A 16,608-nucleotide genomic window follows, 5' to 3' on the forward strand; every position below is an offset into this window, starting at 1 on the left:
GCGTTGTGCCCGCACTATCGCACGCACTAAGCAATTTTTTTTCTAATCGCTCTGTGTGTTATAAGCGCTTTTGTAAACGCTTTAGCAAAGAAATTATTGAAATCACTTGCTGACCGATGTCAGGAAGGGATTACTTTGCCCCCAGAAATGAATAAATACAATGTATTTATTGTTTAAAGGGCTAGTGAAATCGCTATACAAAGCACTTTTTAAAGCGCTTAAAAATTCCAAAAAATGCCTCTAGTGTGAACGACCCTTACAGTCTTTTGACAACAAAGAAAACCCTGAGAATCTCCCATGAGGAGATGGACTAGTGCAAAACCTGTCCGTTCTGTCAGATTTTAACTGCTTCCTTTTTTCGCTGGGGTAGTTCTTTAACTACCTAACGACCGCGGCAGCCCCAGGACCGTCTAATGGCATCAGGTCCTGGGACCAGCTACTGCAGGAGATCGTGCGCAGGCTGCATGCGCCTCTCCTGCTCGGGGGGCGGAGCTCCAGCCTGCCTTCAGTCTCCGAGCGGGGAGACTGTTAGATGATGAAAGCACCGTCTAATCACCATGTACAGCGCTGCGATCAGCAGCAGCGCTGAATTGGGGACACAGGAGTGATCGGCAGTGATAGGCTGAAGCCTATCACAGCCGATCGCTGTTATAGGCTGGCCGGGGGAGGGAGGGACGGTGGCTCAGCATTAAAGAAATATAGCTTTTTTTGTAAAAAAAACAAAAAAAAACAGCACATAAATATATATAAACCAAAAAATAAACAATGGGGGGGGGGGGGGGGTGATCAGACCCCACCAACAGAGAGCTCTGTTGGTGAGGAGAAAAGGGGGGGGGGATCACTTGTGTGCTGTGTTGTGCAGCCCTGCAGCTTGGCCTTAAAGCTGCAGTGGCCTAATAGCAGAAAAATGGCCTGGTCTTTAGGGGGGTTTAGCACTGTGGTTAAATGCATAACTAACAGAGCTATGAATTTGTGACTGTTGGTTGGTGTGGAATCAGTCAAGTCACTTTGTCCATTACCCAATACCTTTTTACATAAACCAAGCAGTATATTTAAGCAGCTCAGCTTGAAAAAAGGGACATTCAAGAAACATGCACTACATCAAGCTCAAAAATTATATACAGAATGTGATCTTTGTTACAAGATGTGAGGGGATTGAAACAGATAAGATCACAGGGCTAAGATGTTTTGTTTGATGTATCTTTGTGGTTGAAGTGTCTTTCTCCAAAGCAAAACCTCAGAACTTAAATACTTTTTTTATTTCCACAATGCTCCTCTATTCTCATGGTGTCATTATTATAGTGCATATCCCTTTGTTGTCGCTAAACAGTGGACATCTTGTACTATATTCTGTGCCTGGCCATATTTATAATGATGGACTGACTCTGCTTGCATAAGAGTCTCTCTGATCATTCCATTAAGATCATAACCACAGAAGGTCACATTTCCTATGGAGTTCATCTCCTATTTCCAGGCTATTACTATTTAAAGAGCATCTGTGTTATAGTAAATCTAGAAAAGTAAGAATAAAGGTGAGTAGTTTGCAACTCTGCTGTTGTCTCTTTAGGATTCGATTTATAAAACAAGCCTGCAGTGAATTGTGAAAGGTCCTGCTGCCTCTGTACTCCCTGGAATAGAGGTCCAGCTGTACCACCACAGCAGCTACCACATATGGTTTCCACAAAAAGGTTGCCAAAGAAGAAACAGGTGGTTTCGGCACCAAAATTAGGCATCCCATAGCAGTAATATTATGATGCGTGAGGTGCTTAAGGGTAATTCAGGGCTTCCGCGATTGCCGGACCTCGAATTACATCTCCCTCCGAGTTTCGATGACTCACAGGGAGAATAGTATTTTATGGCGCTGGGGATTTGAGCAGCAGCAAGATGAGCTGTCATTCGCTAACCTTGCACCCAGCTCACTGGTGGCATACATATACGTTCGCGTCAAAAAGTAGCTAGATCAGACTTGGTTCTCTATAGTCTCTTTTTTTAATAAGTGCTACAGAAAGATTGGAAAGGTTACGTAGGGGGCAGCCTTACCCCCATACTTAAAGAAACAGACTTTCTGTAATCAGAATTACTGTGCTATCAAATGTTTCACAAAAATTACTTACCATGCAGTCTCACGTCTTCCCTTTGCCTCCAAACTATTGGAGCAGCACTCTGGTAATAATTGCCTGTAGGGATGGTCAGAAATGCCAAATTCTGTTTCCGCGGAAAATCCGCTTTCCACCATTTTTTGCATCTTACATTACAGTCAAAATCCGCTGACTTTAGCGGTTAATAGCAAAGCCCCATAGATCCTAGAAACACCAAATTTACAGGGTATATTAAACAGAAGAGAGCTTTACAAAGAGACCTTGTCGTTTTTGAGAAAATCGATGTTAAAGTCGGTGGAAATTTCCATGAAAATTTCTGCGATTTCCACGGAAATCCGCCTACCGCACTTGTATTACCGATTTCCACATTCCGATGCAGAAATGCAATTTCTGATCGGAAATGCGGAAATTGCATTCCCGCGGAATCCAAACGAGCATCCCTAATTGTCTGACTTTCTCTCAGCTTACCCTTTGTTGGACCCCCTCCACTCTGGCTTACACTCTCAGCATTCCACATTTGCTCACTAAAGTTGCAGCTTACCTCCTGGCTGCAAAATCCAAACGCAAACTTTCTGTACTAATTCTCCACGGCCTTTCCTCTGCCTTTAAAGCTGTTGATCATTCTCTGCTTCTCCAGACCCCCTCATCTCTGAAAATCAAGGTGTAGTGCCTAGTGCATTCCTGAATCCACTCTTACTTGTCTAGACATTCTTTCATTGTCTGCTACTCCAATACTAACTCCTCTCCATGCCCACTGTCTGTTGGAGTATCACATCTCCAGACGCTACTGAACTCTGCTTTTCATCTCATCCACCTCTCTTCACCCTCCTCTTAGACAGCTTGGTCACTTCTCACTCCTGCATCCAGGACTTCTCACGAGCATCACCTCTTCTTTGGAACCATCTCCCAATGTCTGTTGACCATGCTCCGAGCCTGGAATCCACCTTATTCACTAACACCTGCGTCTCTTCACCTAATGTCTCCATCCCACTACCCCTAGATTGTAAATTCCCAATGGCAGCAACCTCCTCCTATTGTTTTATATTCAGCTGTAATTTATCATATGAACATGCACCAGTATTGGTGATGTCTTAAACTGCACATCAACTATATACTGTATATATTTTTACTTATGTTACTGAATGTTTCCACTATTTGTTTTGTACTATCTACATTGCTACAGAACATATTGTTGTTGTTGCTACTGTGTATCTATGCACCATACGGTTTGTAATTGTATCCTGTGCATATGCCTATGCACCATTCTGTTGTTTCTGTACTGCTGTATGTTACTGTACCGTGACTGACCCCTGTAGTGCCAAAACCAATTCTAGGTACAACCTGTCTTGTACATGGCAAAATAAAACCTGATTCTGATGTTTGTTTCAAGTGTGCCTTTTAGACTAGACTGAGGAGAATAAATATGGCAGCCTCCATATCCCACTCACTTTAGGGTCACTATAACCTCTTGCTGATTGCCTAATGCAGGATGGTGGCAGTAAAGAGGCTCTGTTGTTCCTCAGGGATGCCATATGGCGTCATCTCGCGAAGAGTGAGATTTGACGGGAGCTCGTGCTCGCACGAGCGCACTCTCCCGTCACTGCATGCAGGGGATTCCAGCGATCAGCCTACAAGCCAGCAATTGGTGCTGGCAGGCTGTTTTTTTATAACATAAAAAGTATTTATATAGTGCTGAGATCTTACGTAGCACTGAATGGAGTATAGTCTGTGCAGTACAGTAAAATTGATTTTGGGTGCTAAGTTGTATGACCGAGCAACAAAATTCGGCACTTCACAACCAAAAGTGAAGTGCCGAATTATAAAAAAATGGCCTGGTCACTAGGGGAGTATAAACCTCTGTCCCTCAAGTGGTTAAGGTGCTAGTCTTTATTTCAGATTTTATGGAAATGGTTGTGCTGCATATATTAAGATCACTTATTAAACTTAAAGCAAAGTTGTACATAGGTGCAGTGATCATTTGAAGGTCACTTAAAGGAGACCTTTGAATTCTGTAATTGACGCCGTGTGTGTGGGGAGCTGCGCATAGGCTTACCGCACCTCCAGTGGCCCGGTGTCTATCTTCCGTCATCTGTAAGCTGGCTCATTCTAGAGTCCCGGTCAGTAGAGCCCCGTTGCAGTATGCCCGCGTGAGTACATGTGCACTCCCGCGGGAAGATGTACGTGAAGCGTGTGCCCTCTGACCCAAACATACTGCGCGCATGTCTGCTTGGGCACCTGGTGACCGTACTCCCTACTGACCTCTAGTCCAGTGCACACGTGTGCAGGCTATGTGTCCCCGGGGGAGTGTGCATGTATGCCCACAGACACAGTGCAACTGCACGGACCAGGACTTTGGAACGGGACAGTTCACAGATGAATGGAGACAGACACCGGGCCACAGGAGGTGCGACTAAGCCTATGCGCACCTCCCCCTACACACAGGGCATCAATTACAGAATTAATTAAGGACTAAGGCATCCTTTAAATCAGTGTTCCCCAACCCTGTCCTCAAGGCCCACCAACAGTGCATGTTTTGTAGAAATCCACAGAGGTAGTTAATCAGCTCTACTCTGATACTAATAACCTCACCTGTGCATGTTTGTGGTTTTCTGCAAAACATGTACTGTTGGTGAGCCTTGAGGACAGGGTTGGAGAACTCTGCGTTTAAATCTCAGCAACTTTGCCTCCAAACTCCCCATGCTGGAACTCCATCCTCTCTTCTTTTGCCATCAAGCTTCAAACCGCCTTGTTCACACTGTATATAAATACCATCAATCACAAGCAGTGTTTTTCTTGCATTTAAATCAGCTTTGTTTGTAGTGTTTGCTTCTCTTTGTCAAATGTTAGGGGAAAGCCAGTTATGCAAATCAGCAGAAGTGGATTAGGTTCTGCAAAGCTTGCCAAACATCTGCCAAATGCTTAACAACTGTCTATAGTGTTGTTAAGCATTGTTGTTTTAAAAGTTTGGCAAGCACTCTCATTAACTTCCATGGTAAGCAGAATGTCAATCAATAGCTACTGTATAGCAGAAGTGGACATGTTTTAAATGTTCAGTCAGGCAAATGTCACCTATAGCTTTTTGTGTGAACTGTATACTTAAAATGTTTAAATGTTACGCAGCAAGACATCTGCCTAGCTGCACAACTGTATAAAAATCTTATTCCAAACACAAGTGTGAATTAATGATAACTTTATAAAACTTGTGTTGTTGCCGATACACAGAAACCGGCATATTTGAAAATTGGATTACTAGTAATATTTTTTTGGGTGTAACCAGCAGAAGGCAGCAGTGACAGCTGCCCTGGACACAGGTAAGATAACAGCCCAGAGGCGCTTAATTTGAATCCTTGTGCAGATTGTTTGATACTCCTCCCTATATTGCCTGATGAAGCTGGGTTGAACCTGCGAAACGCGTTGCATTTCTTTTTGGAGTTCCTAATAAATGTGTTTGACTGTCTGAATCGCAGTCGTTGTTGTGTCTGCTTGAGGGAGGTCAGACCACCACTTCCTCCTTCAATTTTGCCATTTAAGTTGATTTTTAAGCTCATTTAATCTAATCTTATACTTTTGACGCCTCTGTTCATTGTATACAAGATAACAATGTTGTTAACAGGTGAAACTCAAAAAATTAGAATATATTGTGCAAAAGTCCATTTATTTCAGTAATTTAGCTTAAAAGGTCCTGATGAGTGTAAATTAGAGGTTACTCACCCTGCTCTCTGCATTCCACTGAGGAGATCTCCCTTCAGTCAGGGGCACCTCTAGCATCTTAATACTGAGGTTCCTCTAGCTACCTAATAATTGGGAGCACCTCTAGCTACTTAGTATTAGGTAGCCAGATCAACCCTCAATATTAAAGGGCATCTGTAGCTACGTATGATAGGTAAGAGAGAAGTGAAAGCTGGGACAGCCTGCATACTTGCAGTGCAGTTTAGTGGTTTGTGGGTTCATGGAGGGCAAAGTCTAAGGTGCCAGGACTTCTGTGCCTATAGGCTCCCATGAGGTAAATCCGGGCTTGACTTTACTTGTCAAAGCCATAAGAGATAAATTAAGTGGTGTCCATCAAGTGCTTGAGTTGGGTGGATTAAAGTACTATGCACATTTTATCATGTAGATTTGTTGAACTGCTGATGTTTCCTTGTTTATTGATTTCTGGGCTATTGCATCCAGATTCCAAGCTCTAGTTTCAATAATAATTTTCATATATCAGTTCAAAAAGAGAGGCATGTTCTTCTCCATACTACAACATTAAGGAACACAAGTTTTATGAAGTAGAATAAAATTCACATTGGGTGATACATTATGCCAAGAATTATGTGGGAAAATAAGAAAACATTTGAAAAAAATCCTTATTTTTCAGTTTTTGGCCATTATAGTTTTTAAATAATGCATGCTACCGTAATTAAAATCCACGTAATTTATTTGCCCATTTGTACTGGTTATTACACCGTTTAAATTATATCCCTATCACAATGTCTGGCACCAATATTTTATTTGGAAATAAAGGAGCATTTTTTCAGTTTTGAGTCCATCCCTAATAACAAGCCCATCATTTATAAAGTAACAGTAATATTGACATACATATTACAAAAAAAAGTTCAGTCCCTAAGAAAACTATTTTTTTATTGTAATTTTTTTTTTTTTTTTTTTACAAAAATAAATATGTTGGTAACTATTGGGCAGTGTGAGAGGTAAGGGGTTAATTTAAAATGTAAAAATAGGTCTTTGCATTTAAAAAAATGCTTTTAGATGTAGTTTTACTATTTGGGCACAAGATGACCTCAGTATTTTTTATGCATCCTGTAAGCAAAATATGTATGCTTACAGAAAGTGTACTGAGGATGGGAAACTTTTATTTTTTAGAATGATCGTGCAGCTTCTCATAGAAGTCGGCGATCATTGCTACTGAATGAGAATTGCTTTCCCATTCATTGATCTCCGGGCGAGTGGGCAGCGATGTAAACGAGTGCACAAGTGAGTGGTGGTGGCAGCGGGGGTACGTATATTTACTTCCCTGGGCATTTAAATGAAGTTTAAAGGGGAGTAGATATACTGTAAAGAAGCACAGAAGCTGTGAAGTACTTAATTTCAATATATAAATACATTTTTGGGTTTTTTTCTAGGTTGGTGATTTCACCTCTTAAAAGACACAGTGGCCCATATGCAATTATATCTTACTCCACATTTTTCTCCTAGGAGATAATTTTTCATCTTCTATTTAAAGTAACTTTTCAGCACTTTTCAATTGAAAAAGTATCAAAAAGTAGGTGAAAAAGTACTATTAAAATAATTGAGTATTTTCTTGCTTGCTGATGGTTTGAAAGTCATTTTATTAACAAGATTCAAAATATCACCTAGGAGAAAACTCAGGTGAAAAATGGAATTGCATATGGGCCAGTGGGCCATATGAAATTCACTTTTTCTCCTAAATTTTCTCCTATGAGGCAATTTATTCATCTTCTGTTTCATTTTCAATTGAACAAGTACCAAAAAGCAGTGTTAAAGTATTGTCAACATTATTCTGAGTATTTTATTGTTTGCTGGTAGCTAAAAAAAAAGCATTTTATAAGGTGTGAAAATATCACCTATGAGAAAACTTGTGAAAGTGAATTAAAATAGAACTATTGGCACTGATGAATGAAGATGCCGATATTCTTTTACAATACAATACAATACAATACAATAACATTTCTAAAGCGCTTTTCTCCCATAGGACTCAAAGCGCTTAGGCTCTCTCAGATTCAGTAATTGGTAGTAGGATGAAGTATTCACACAACAAAAGTTATATTTCTGCAAATGCCAAACTGAACAGGTGGGTTTTCAGTCTGGATTTAAACACGTCCAGGGATGGAGCTGTCCTGATCTGTTGAGGTGAGGAGTTCCAAAACGTAGGGGCAGCATGACAGAAAGCATTGCAGTAGTGCAGTCGGGAGGTAATGAAGGCATGAACTAAAGTTGGTAGATCTTCTGGGGGGATGAGGTGCTTGATTTTTGCAATGTTCTTAAGGTGAAAATAGGATAATTCCACCACAGCAGAGATGTGAGTTCGGAAGTTTAAATCCCCATCAATTAGAACTCCCAGGCTATGCACATGATCGGAGCTGCGTAGATCCATGCCTCCTATTCCCAGTGGTGAAGACTGCAAGTTAAGTTGTTTTGTTGTCATGCGCTGCCCTCCGATCAGAAGGACTTCAGTTTTGTCTACATTTAGTTTCAGCCAGTTGTCATTCATCCATTGATGTAGTTCACGTAAGCAGGCGTTTATAGTTAGAGTGGGGTCTGTCACACCAGGCTTGAAGGGGAGATATAGTTGGGTGTCGTCACGTTCTAAGAAAGGGTATCATTCTGTGCTAAATAGAATTCACGCTGCCATTTATCCTTGCTGCAAACGTGTGTCAGTTCAGTTAAACACAATAATCACCAGGAAAGGACTTGTTACAACGAAGTGAAAAAAATGATTACATTGCAAACTAGCTTTTAAGTGTCATTCCCAGATTCATTTTCTCGAAAATAATCTTAAATTCGACTTTTGATTGAAAATGCCCTAGAAAATAATTTTGTAATAAGTTTGTGATTTTTTTTGTGAATGGTTTCGCAAATTAAGGTGGTAAAAGAATGATTTTTTTTTTGTTTTTCATGAATTTTGGCAAAAATTTGCCAGCAACACTAGCTAGTGGTCCTATATTCACTTAATCATTTGGAAGTTCTCCTCTACTTCCATGTTTCACATACCCATGATTATTATTTCTCTATCCAAACTTACTCAGAATGGATCCATTTTGAGTCACGTTCTAAGAAAGGGTATCATTCTGTGCTAAGTAGAATTCACGCTGCCATTTATCCTTGCTGCGAACGTGTGTCAGTTCAGTTAAACACAATAATCACCAGGAAAGGACTTGTCACAATGAAGTGAAAAAATGATTACATTGCAAACTAGCTTTTAAGTGTCATTCCCTGTTAAATAAAGGTTTGATCAAGTAGCGTAACATATACTTATGGCTGTATAAAGTTGTTCAAAGTAACACTACGTTCTTTATTTATCACAAACACACAGGAAAATCAATAAACTCATCTGCTGTAAAAAAAAAAGACTAATTTACTTCCATTCCCGTTCCCTTTGAAAACATCCAATAACAGCACCTTGCAACCTCCAATGGCTAGCTGATTGGCTGGTCTTTCTTTCAACTATTAGGCCACAGGCTGTGAACTAGACAGAGAAGCCCAACTGATTTATCCGTTTGTAGTTTTCTAATTTTCTGCACATGCAGTAAGCAATTCTATTCAGGGAGGATGTATAGGGTAAATTGAAAATGCTGTATAGGCAAACCTACAGTAATCCTGACAGCTGGTTAAGAAGTAGACATTATTAAAACAGCTGTTGCAGATTGCTTTTTCCTCTCTCAGTAGTGGGTACCTCCACAAATAACATTTCCTTGTTCAGACATATTGCAAATAAAGATGATCTTTTGATAACCAAGCAAGTTAACTATTTAAAGGGAGGTGATTTTTTGTACATCAAAAATATTTTTTAAAGGCAACTATGATTGTTTACAATTATTAATAAATGGATTTATATAGCTAAAACAAATTATGCAGCACTGTACAGTAAATATGATTACAGACAATGATAACGGGGGTGACCGATGACGCAATACAGGTAATAAACAATAAGCTACATAATGCCAGATCGTATATTGGAATAGCAGTCCCAATAATACAAGTTCACATTATTCTGTGGGTAGAGTGCACAATCAAGTATGATGCACAAGGGGAGAGGGCCCTGCCAAAGGCTTACAATCTAGAGGGAGGGTTTGGTGACACGAAAGAAGGGGGGCTGCATCAAGAGGCTCTCAGCAGAGAGAGTTAGGGCAGCGGTAAGGTGGGGTAGGCCTCCTTGAAGAGGTGAGTTTTGAGGACTTGTTTGAAGGTATTGAGGGAGGTAAAGCCTGATGGGCAGTGGGAAAGAGTTCCACAGGATGAGGGCAGCTCTAGTGAAGTCCTGTAGCTGCGATTGGGAGTGCAAGATGCATGGGGGGGGGGGGAGTAGGAAGAGGTCGTTGGAAGAGCAAAGTGAGCAGGCCAGTGTGTATCTGCTGACCAGGTCAGAGATGTAGGTTGGGCAGGAATGCGTATAGATTTGTAGGCCAAACATAGAATCTTGAAGCTGATTCTGAAGTGGATCGGGAGTCAGTGAATTGATTTGCGTAGGGGAGTGGTGAAGACAAAATGGTGGGAGTAGTAGCCGTGTGACACGGCTGTCCCCTCTGGAGGCAGGGAAGCAATCCCATGTCATAGGCTAAAGCTTATGACAGCCGATCACACTGATTGGCTGGCTGGGGGAGGGAGGGTTTAAAAAAATAATAAAGAAATTGCTAAATGTATTTAAAAATAAAGGAAATAAATATTTATATAAAAATAAATAAACATCCCAGCAGGGATCAGAGCCCACCCACAGAGAGCTCTGTTGGTGGGCAGAAAAGGGGGGGGGGAGAACACTTGTGTACTGAGTTGTACGGCCCTGCAGTAAGCCCCTAACTGCTTGCTGACCGCTCCACGCTGATTGGCGAGAACGCGGCAGCAGCCCCAGGACCGATTCACGCCGATTAACATGAACGGCCTTCTATGGGGCTAGCAGGAGATCGCGTGCGCTGATGCGCGCGCATCTCTGCTCCGCCTTCAGTCTCCCAGTGGCGATCGACGCTCGAAAACCGTTATATGTCGAAACTGACGTCTAATATATATGTACAGCGCTGCAATCTAAGGCAGCACTGTCCCCCTGTGGGACAAAGAAGCGATTAGCCGTGATAGGCTGAAGCTTATCACAGCCAATTGCAGTGATTGGCTGGCCTTGGGAGGAAGGGAGGTTTGTAAAAATAAAACAAAAATAAGCATTTATATTAAAAAAATATTTACAAAAAAATAAACATTGGGGGAGCAATCAGACCCCACCAACAGAGAGCTCTGTTGGTGGGAAATAAAAGGGGGGGGGGACACTTGTGTGCCGAGTTGTGCGACCCTGCAGCTAGGCCTTAAAGCTGCTGTGGCCATTTTAGTAAAAAAATGTCCTGGTCACTGGGGAAGTTTAACACCACGGTCCTCAAGTGGTTAAAGCTGCAGTGGCCTAATTTGTAAATCAATTACAATGTTATTCTTATCCCAAAGGAATATACAGTGAATTCAGAAAAGTCAAAAGAACACATTTTCTAATGTCTAGCTGTAATCAAAGATAGATGTACGTACCATCTCCTAGAAATTGCAGCAATGCCAGATCAATGGGTCGTTTCCATTTGGAACCTTTCTGCAGGGCAATGCCATAGCCTGTAGTGGCAAAGACTTTCCCGCTGCCAATGGTCACCAGCTTACATCCTTCATCTTTCCGAGCCATGTAGTTAAGCACCGCTGCATCATAAATAAAGGCATCCAGTTTCCTTTAATGAATAAACAAATACATACCACATTTAAATAAGTAAGTTTAAAGATTTCTCAAGAAAAGTAGGTAAAACGTAGTTTATAATTACATGGTGTTGCTGCTGCTTATGTTAGACACTTTCATGGTTTTGCTTTTAGCTGTCCTGTTCCTCCTCCTTGGTGTGTTATAAAGCATTTATCCCTTCCCTCGCTTTCCCCAGTGTCTTTATAAAAGGGTTAAAAAGAGAAGTGAGTAATGTTTTCCTATTGTAGGAAAATGTGGATGAGAATTGTTTATGACTTTTATAAACAGACTGGGGAGTTAGTAGGACTTGGAAGAGGTACATACTTTAGTACACACAGAGGAGGACATGACTGGGTAGGAAAAGATAAGACTATGCTGAGCTGCAACAGCAGTGCTGGTTACAGCAAGCTAAGTTCTCTGCAGAAGAGGGATCAGATGGGAAGGTTTGGGTTGGGTATTTCCCTGTGCTGGTACATTAAAGGACCACTGTCGTGAAAATCTTAAAATTTAAAATATATGTAAACATAGACAAATAAGAAGTACGTTTCTTCCAGCGTAAAATGAACCATAAATTACTTTTCTCCTATGTTGCTGTCACTTACAGTAAGTAGTAGAAATCTGACATTACCGACTGGTTTTAGGCTAGTCCATCTCTCCATAGGGGATTCTCAGCATGGCCTTTATTCTTTAAAAAGACACTCCCTGAAAAAGATTTATACAAAGATGCTGGCTAGCCTGCCTGCTCACTGTATGCTTTTTTGGCAGTTGGACAGAGCAACTGCCATTCACTAAGTGCTTTTGAAAACCATGTGGAAATGGACTAGTTTAAAACCTGTCGGTTCTGTCAGATTTCTACTACCTACTGTAAGTGACAGCAACATTGGAGAAAAGTAATGTATGGCTCATTTTACTCTGAAAGAAATACACTTCTTATCTGTATATGTTTACATATATTTTACATTTTAAGATTTTCTTGACAGTGGTCCTAAGAGCGGTAATCCCGACCTCTGCTCGGGGTAGCCGCCGAAGGTTGTATGCAGAGCAATGCACACAGCGGGAGCGTTTCTACATACCTCCCGGGGAGCTCAACGTCGGCTGGCATTCTTCCTCTCCTCCAGGGCTCTGCTTCCTGCTGGTGAGATCGCTGGCTGTCGTCATGATGACAGCCGCCAATTTCACTTTAGAGTTGCAGCGCCACCCAGAGGATGGAGGCTTAACTGCAGCGCTGCAACCAGGGAGGTGAGTGGGTGCTGGGCTGCTGCAGATCTCCCTGGCATGATTTTGTCCAGGTTTTAGGGTCTGAAAGGGTGCAAAAAAATTGCACCGCTTTTAGACCCTAAAATCCAGAAAGAATACACGAAGGGGGTTAATGATGTTCTTAATTTAACATGTGCTATATGGAGACCTTTTACAGCTTGTTTAGATAGAAATACAGACACAGGATTCCTCACCTCACAGATTGCCTCACCTCATCAGTCATTTATCCACCATGGAGATAGACACAACCATCTAAGGCAGGCATGGGCAAACTTGGCCCTCCAGCTGTTAAGGAACTACAAGTCCCACAATGCACTGCAGGAGTCTGACAGCCACAGTAATGACCCATAAAGGCAAATGTATTGTGGGAGTTGTAGTTCCGTAACAGCTGGAGGGCCAAGTTTGCCCATGCCTGATCTGTCCCGAACGGTTCCAGGCGAACTTTAGGTGGTTCGCGTTTGCCGGCGAAGGCAAACTTTTGCGGAAGTTCCATTCGCCCCATAATGCACCATTGAGCAGAACTTTGACTCTCTACATCACAGTCAGCAGGCACATTGTCACCAATCAGACTACACTCACTCTTGGAGCCCCTCCTCCCCCCCCCTTATAAAAGGCAAGGTTCTCCTGTCATTTTACTCACTCGTCTGCCTACAGTAATTAGCGAAGGGACAGCTGCTGACAGACTCTGCTAGGGAGAGTTTAGTTAGGCTCTTGTAGGCTTGTTCCTAGCTGATTGTTATTCCTTATATTACCCTCCTTACTCTCTCGCTCACTCCCTCCTCCCGGAGGGAGGAGGGTCTCATCTTCCAGGGAATTGTAGTATTTCAAAAGCCAGCTTACATACCGTGGCTGGGAATTGAACCCGGGTCGCAGTGTGTGGTAGGTACCTGACTTAACCACTATACCCCCAACACTACATGTTGAAGCCAGCCTAGCATGTACCATTATGATCAATCCAAGAGAAAAATTAGCTTGCTTAATGATTTGTAGCATGTCAGAAGCCAACTCACATTGGCCAGGAATAAAACCGAGGTATACCGCTCTGTAGGCTGCAATCCTAACCATTATACCACCAACACTACATGCTGTAACTTCTTGGAGCAGACTTACGTCCTCCCTCCAAAAGACACACATACATCCCCATAAAATCATTCAACAGCAACTGCATGCACAGTCTTTGTGGTACACAGTCTGTGTGGCACAATTGGTTAGTGTGTTTGGCTGTTAACTGCAAGGTTGGTGGTTCAAGCCCACCCAGGCATGGCCTGGCATTTTGTGTTCAACAGTTGTCCGAAGAAAACCCCAGATAGCCAGGTAGATTCATCTCTCTCTCTCTCTCTCTCTCTCTCTCTCTAGTAGGGATGGTCACCGATTTCTGCGGAATTGTATTTTCCGCAATTTTAGGCGGAAATTGGTCATTCCGTTCCGTTTGGTCGGAACGGAATTGCTTTTTCAATCTGGTGGAATTCTGAAATTGCCTGTGAAATTCTGCCGGTATCCGTTGATGGTTTTAAGCTGAAAATTCACTTCAATGGCATCAAGTCCTAGAGAGAGAGAGAGAGCTCATTTTTCTCTTGAGTATATCCCAATGGTACATGCTAGACTGGCTTCAGCATGTAGTGTTGTTGGGGGTATAGTGGTTAAGTGAGTTACCTACCACGCACTGAGACCTGGGTTCAATTCCCAGCCATGGTATGTAAGCTGGCTTTTGAAATAGTAGAATTGCATGGATTAAGCAAGCACATTTTTCTCTTTGATATATCATAATGGTACATGCTAGGCTGGCTTCAGCATGTAGTGTTGGTGGTATAGTGGTTAAGTCAGTTACCTACCACACACTGAGTCCTGGGTTCAATTCCCAGCCCAGCCTGGGTTCAATTCCCAGCCAATGTGAGTTGTCTTTTGACATGCTACAAATCATTAAGCAAGCTAATTTTTCTCTTGGATTGATCATAATGGTACATGCTAGGCTGGCTTCAGCATGTAGTGTTGTTGGGGGTATAGTGCTTAAGTGAGTTACCTAGCACACACTGCGACCTGGGTTCAATTCCCAGCCCAGCCTGGGTTCAATTCCCAGCCACAGTATGTAAGCTTGCTTTTGAAATACTACAATTCCCTGGAAGATGAGACCCTCCTCCCTCCGGGAGGAGTGAGTGAGGGAGGAAGGAAGAAGGGATTCCTGATGTCATAAAGCAGTGTAGGCCTGCAATTGAACATTTAAAGAGATTTCTGACCTTAAAACACTGCTTTGTAGTAAATACAGATTTTTTTCTGGGACTTTTGATGTGTATTTTACGCAACCATGTCTTCCTCCAGGTATTAGACCTCTTGAAACATCTTTTCTATAATTTTTTCAGTCAGCAGAAATTTTTCTAAATTTTTAAGTTCGCCTCCCCATTGAAGTCTATTGCGGTTTGTGAAAGTTCGCAAACCGAACCTTCCACGAAAGTTCGCGAACTGTGTGGAAAATCGGAGGTTCGCGACATCTCTAATGCTAACTAGTGTTGATCAAACAGTGTTTGCCACTGTTCGGGATTCGGCAAATTTTGTGCTGTTCGAGTTGGCGGCGAACACCATCCGAACACCTCAGTGTCCGTGATGGATGCTCGGCCACGTGGCTCGAACTTGTCCTTGGCCGAACGTGGCTGTACGTTTGGTCGAACGCGCGCCTCGCGCTGTGATTGGCCGAGCGGGTCACGTGTTCGGTGCATAAATACCCGAACGCACGTGATCAGCGCCATTTGCTTTGGGGTTTAGCCTTGGGTAGGTAGGGAGTTTAGCGTAGCGTACTGTCTGCCAGTGCCAGCCACAGGGCCCAAGCCTCCAGCCTCACCGCTGACATCAGCACCCACAGAGCCTCACTGCTAGCCAGGCCAGCCACAGTGCCCCAGCCTCACGCTGACAGCAGCACCCACAGAGCCTCACTGCTAGCCAGGCCAGCCAGAGGGCCCAAGCCTCACTGCTGACAGCAGCCGCCACAGGGACTCACTGCCAGCCAGGCCAGCCATAGGGCCCCAGCCTCACCACTGACAGCAGCACCCACAGGGCCTCACTGCCAGCCAGGCCAGCCACAGGGCCCCAGCCTCACTGCTGACAGCAGCTGCAGCACCCACAGGGCTGTTAAAAATCCACATGTATTTTCATTTTCAGTGACTTTTGTAGCATATTGTTTATTAAAAAAACACTTTCAGTGCCGCCAAGTGGGATCACTTGTGTACCACCAATCCAGAAATATATTCTGTGACTTTTGCTGAGTATTGTTTATTAAAAAAACACTTTCAGTGCCGCCAAGTGGGATCACTTGCGTACCACCGATCCACACGTATATTCAGTGACTTTTGCTAAGTATTGTTTATTTAAAAAACACTTTCAGTGCCGCCAAGTGGGATCACTTGTGTACCACCGATGCACACGTATATTCAGTGACTTTTGCTAAGTATTGTTTATTAAAAAAACACTTTCAGTGCCGTCAAGTGGGATCACTTGCGTACCACCGATGCACACGTATATTCAGTGACTTTTGCTGAGTATTGTTTATTAAAAGAACACTTTCAGTGCCACCAAGTGGGATCACTTGCGTACCACCAATCCACATGTATATTCAGTGACTTTTGCTGAGTATTGTTCATTAAAAAAATATTTCATCTTTGTGACAAGTAACAACTAAGTAACGACTACTATGAAGAAATCCTGTGAAAGAGGGAGGGGCAGGGGAAGAGGTGTTTCCCCTGACGGTTCACGTAGAGGCCGTGGTTGCGCACCTAAGAAAACCCCCTCAATGCCGCCCATCTGCCCCAGTCAAAAAACAAACCTCACTAA

The 16,608-nt window shown here is 42.7% G+C and overlaps 1 protein-coding gene across 4 annotated transcripts in view; it reads right to left on the reverse strand.

Annotated features, from left to right (window-relative positions):
- GRIN2D (glutamate ionotropic receptor NMDA type subunit 2D) overlaps nt 1–16,608 on the reverse strand; it is a 982,184-nt gene that overhangs the window by 48,658 nt on the left and 916,918 nt on the right. For all 4 annotated transcript variants that reach the window (XM_068241305.1, XM_068241308.1, XM_068241304.1 and 1 more), the window contains one exon: nt 11,340–11,527. In XM_068241305.1, coding sequence (XP_068097406.1) covers nt 11,340–11,527 — 188 coding nt within the window. The remainder of the gene's footprint in view (nt 1–11,339; nt 11,528–16,608) is intronic.

Source organism: Hyperolius riggenbachi, chromosome 6 (assembly GCF_040937935.1).
Source record: "Hyperolius riggenbachi isolate aHypRig1 chromosome 6, aHypRig1.pri, whole genome shotgun sequence".
NCBI lineage: Eukaryota > Metazoa > Chordata > Amphibia > Anura > Hyperoliidae > Hyperolius > Hyperolius riggenbachi.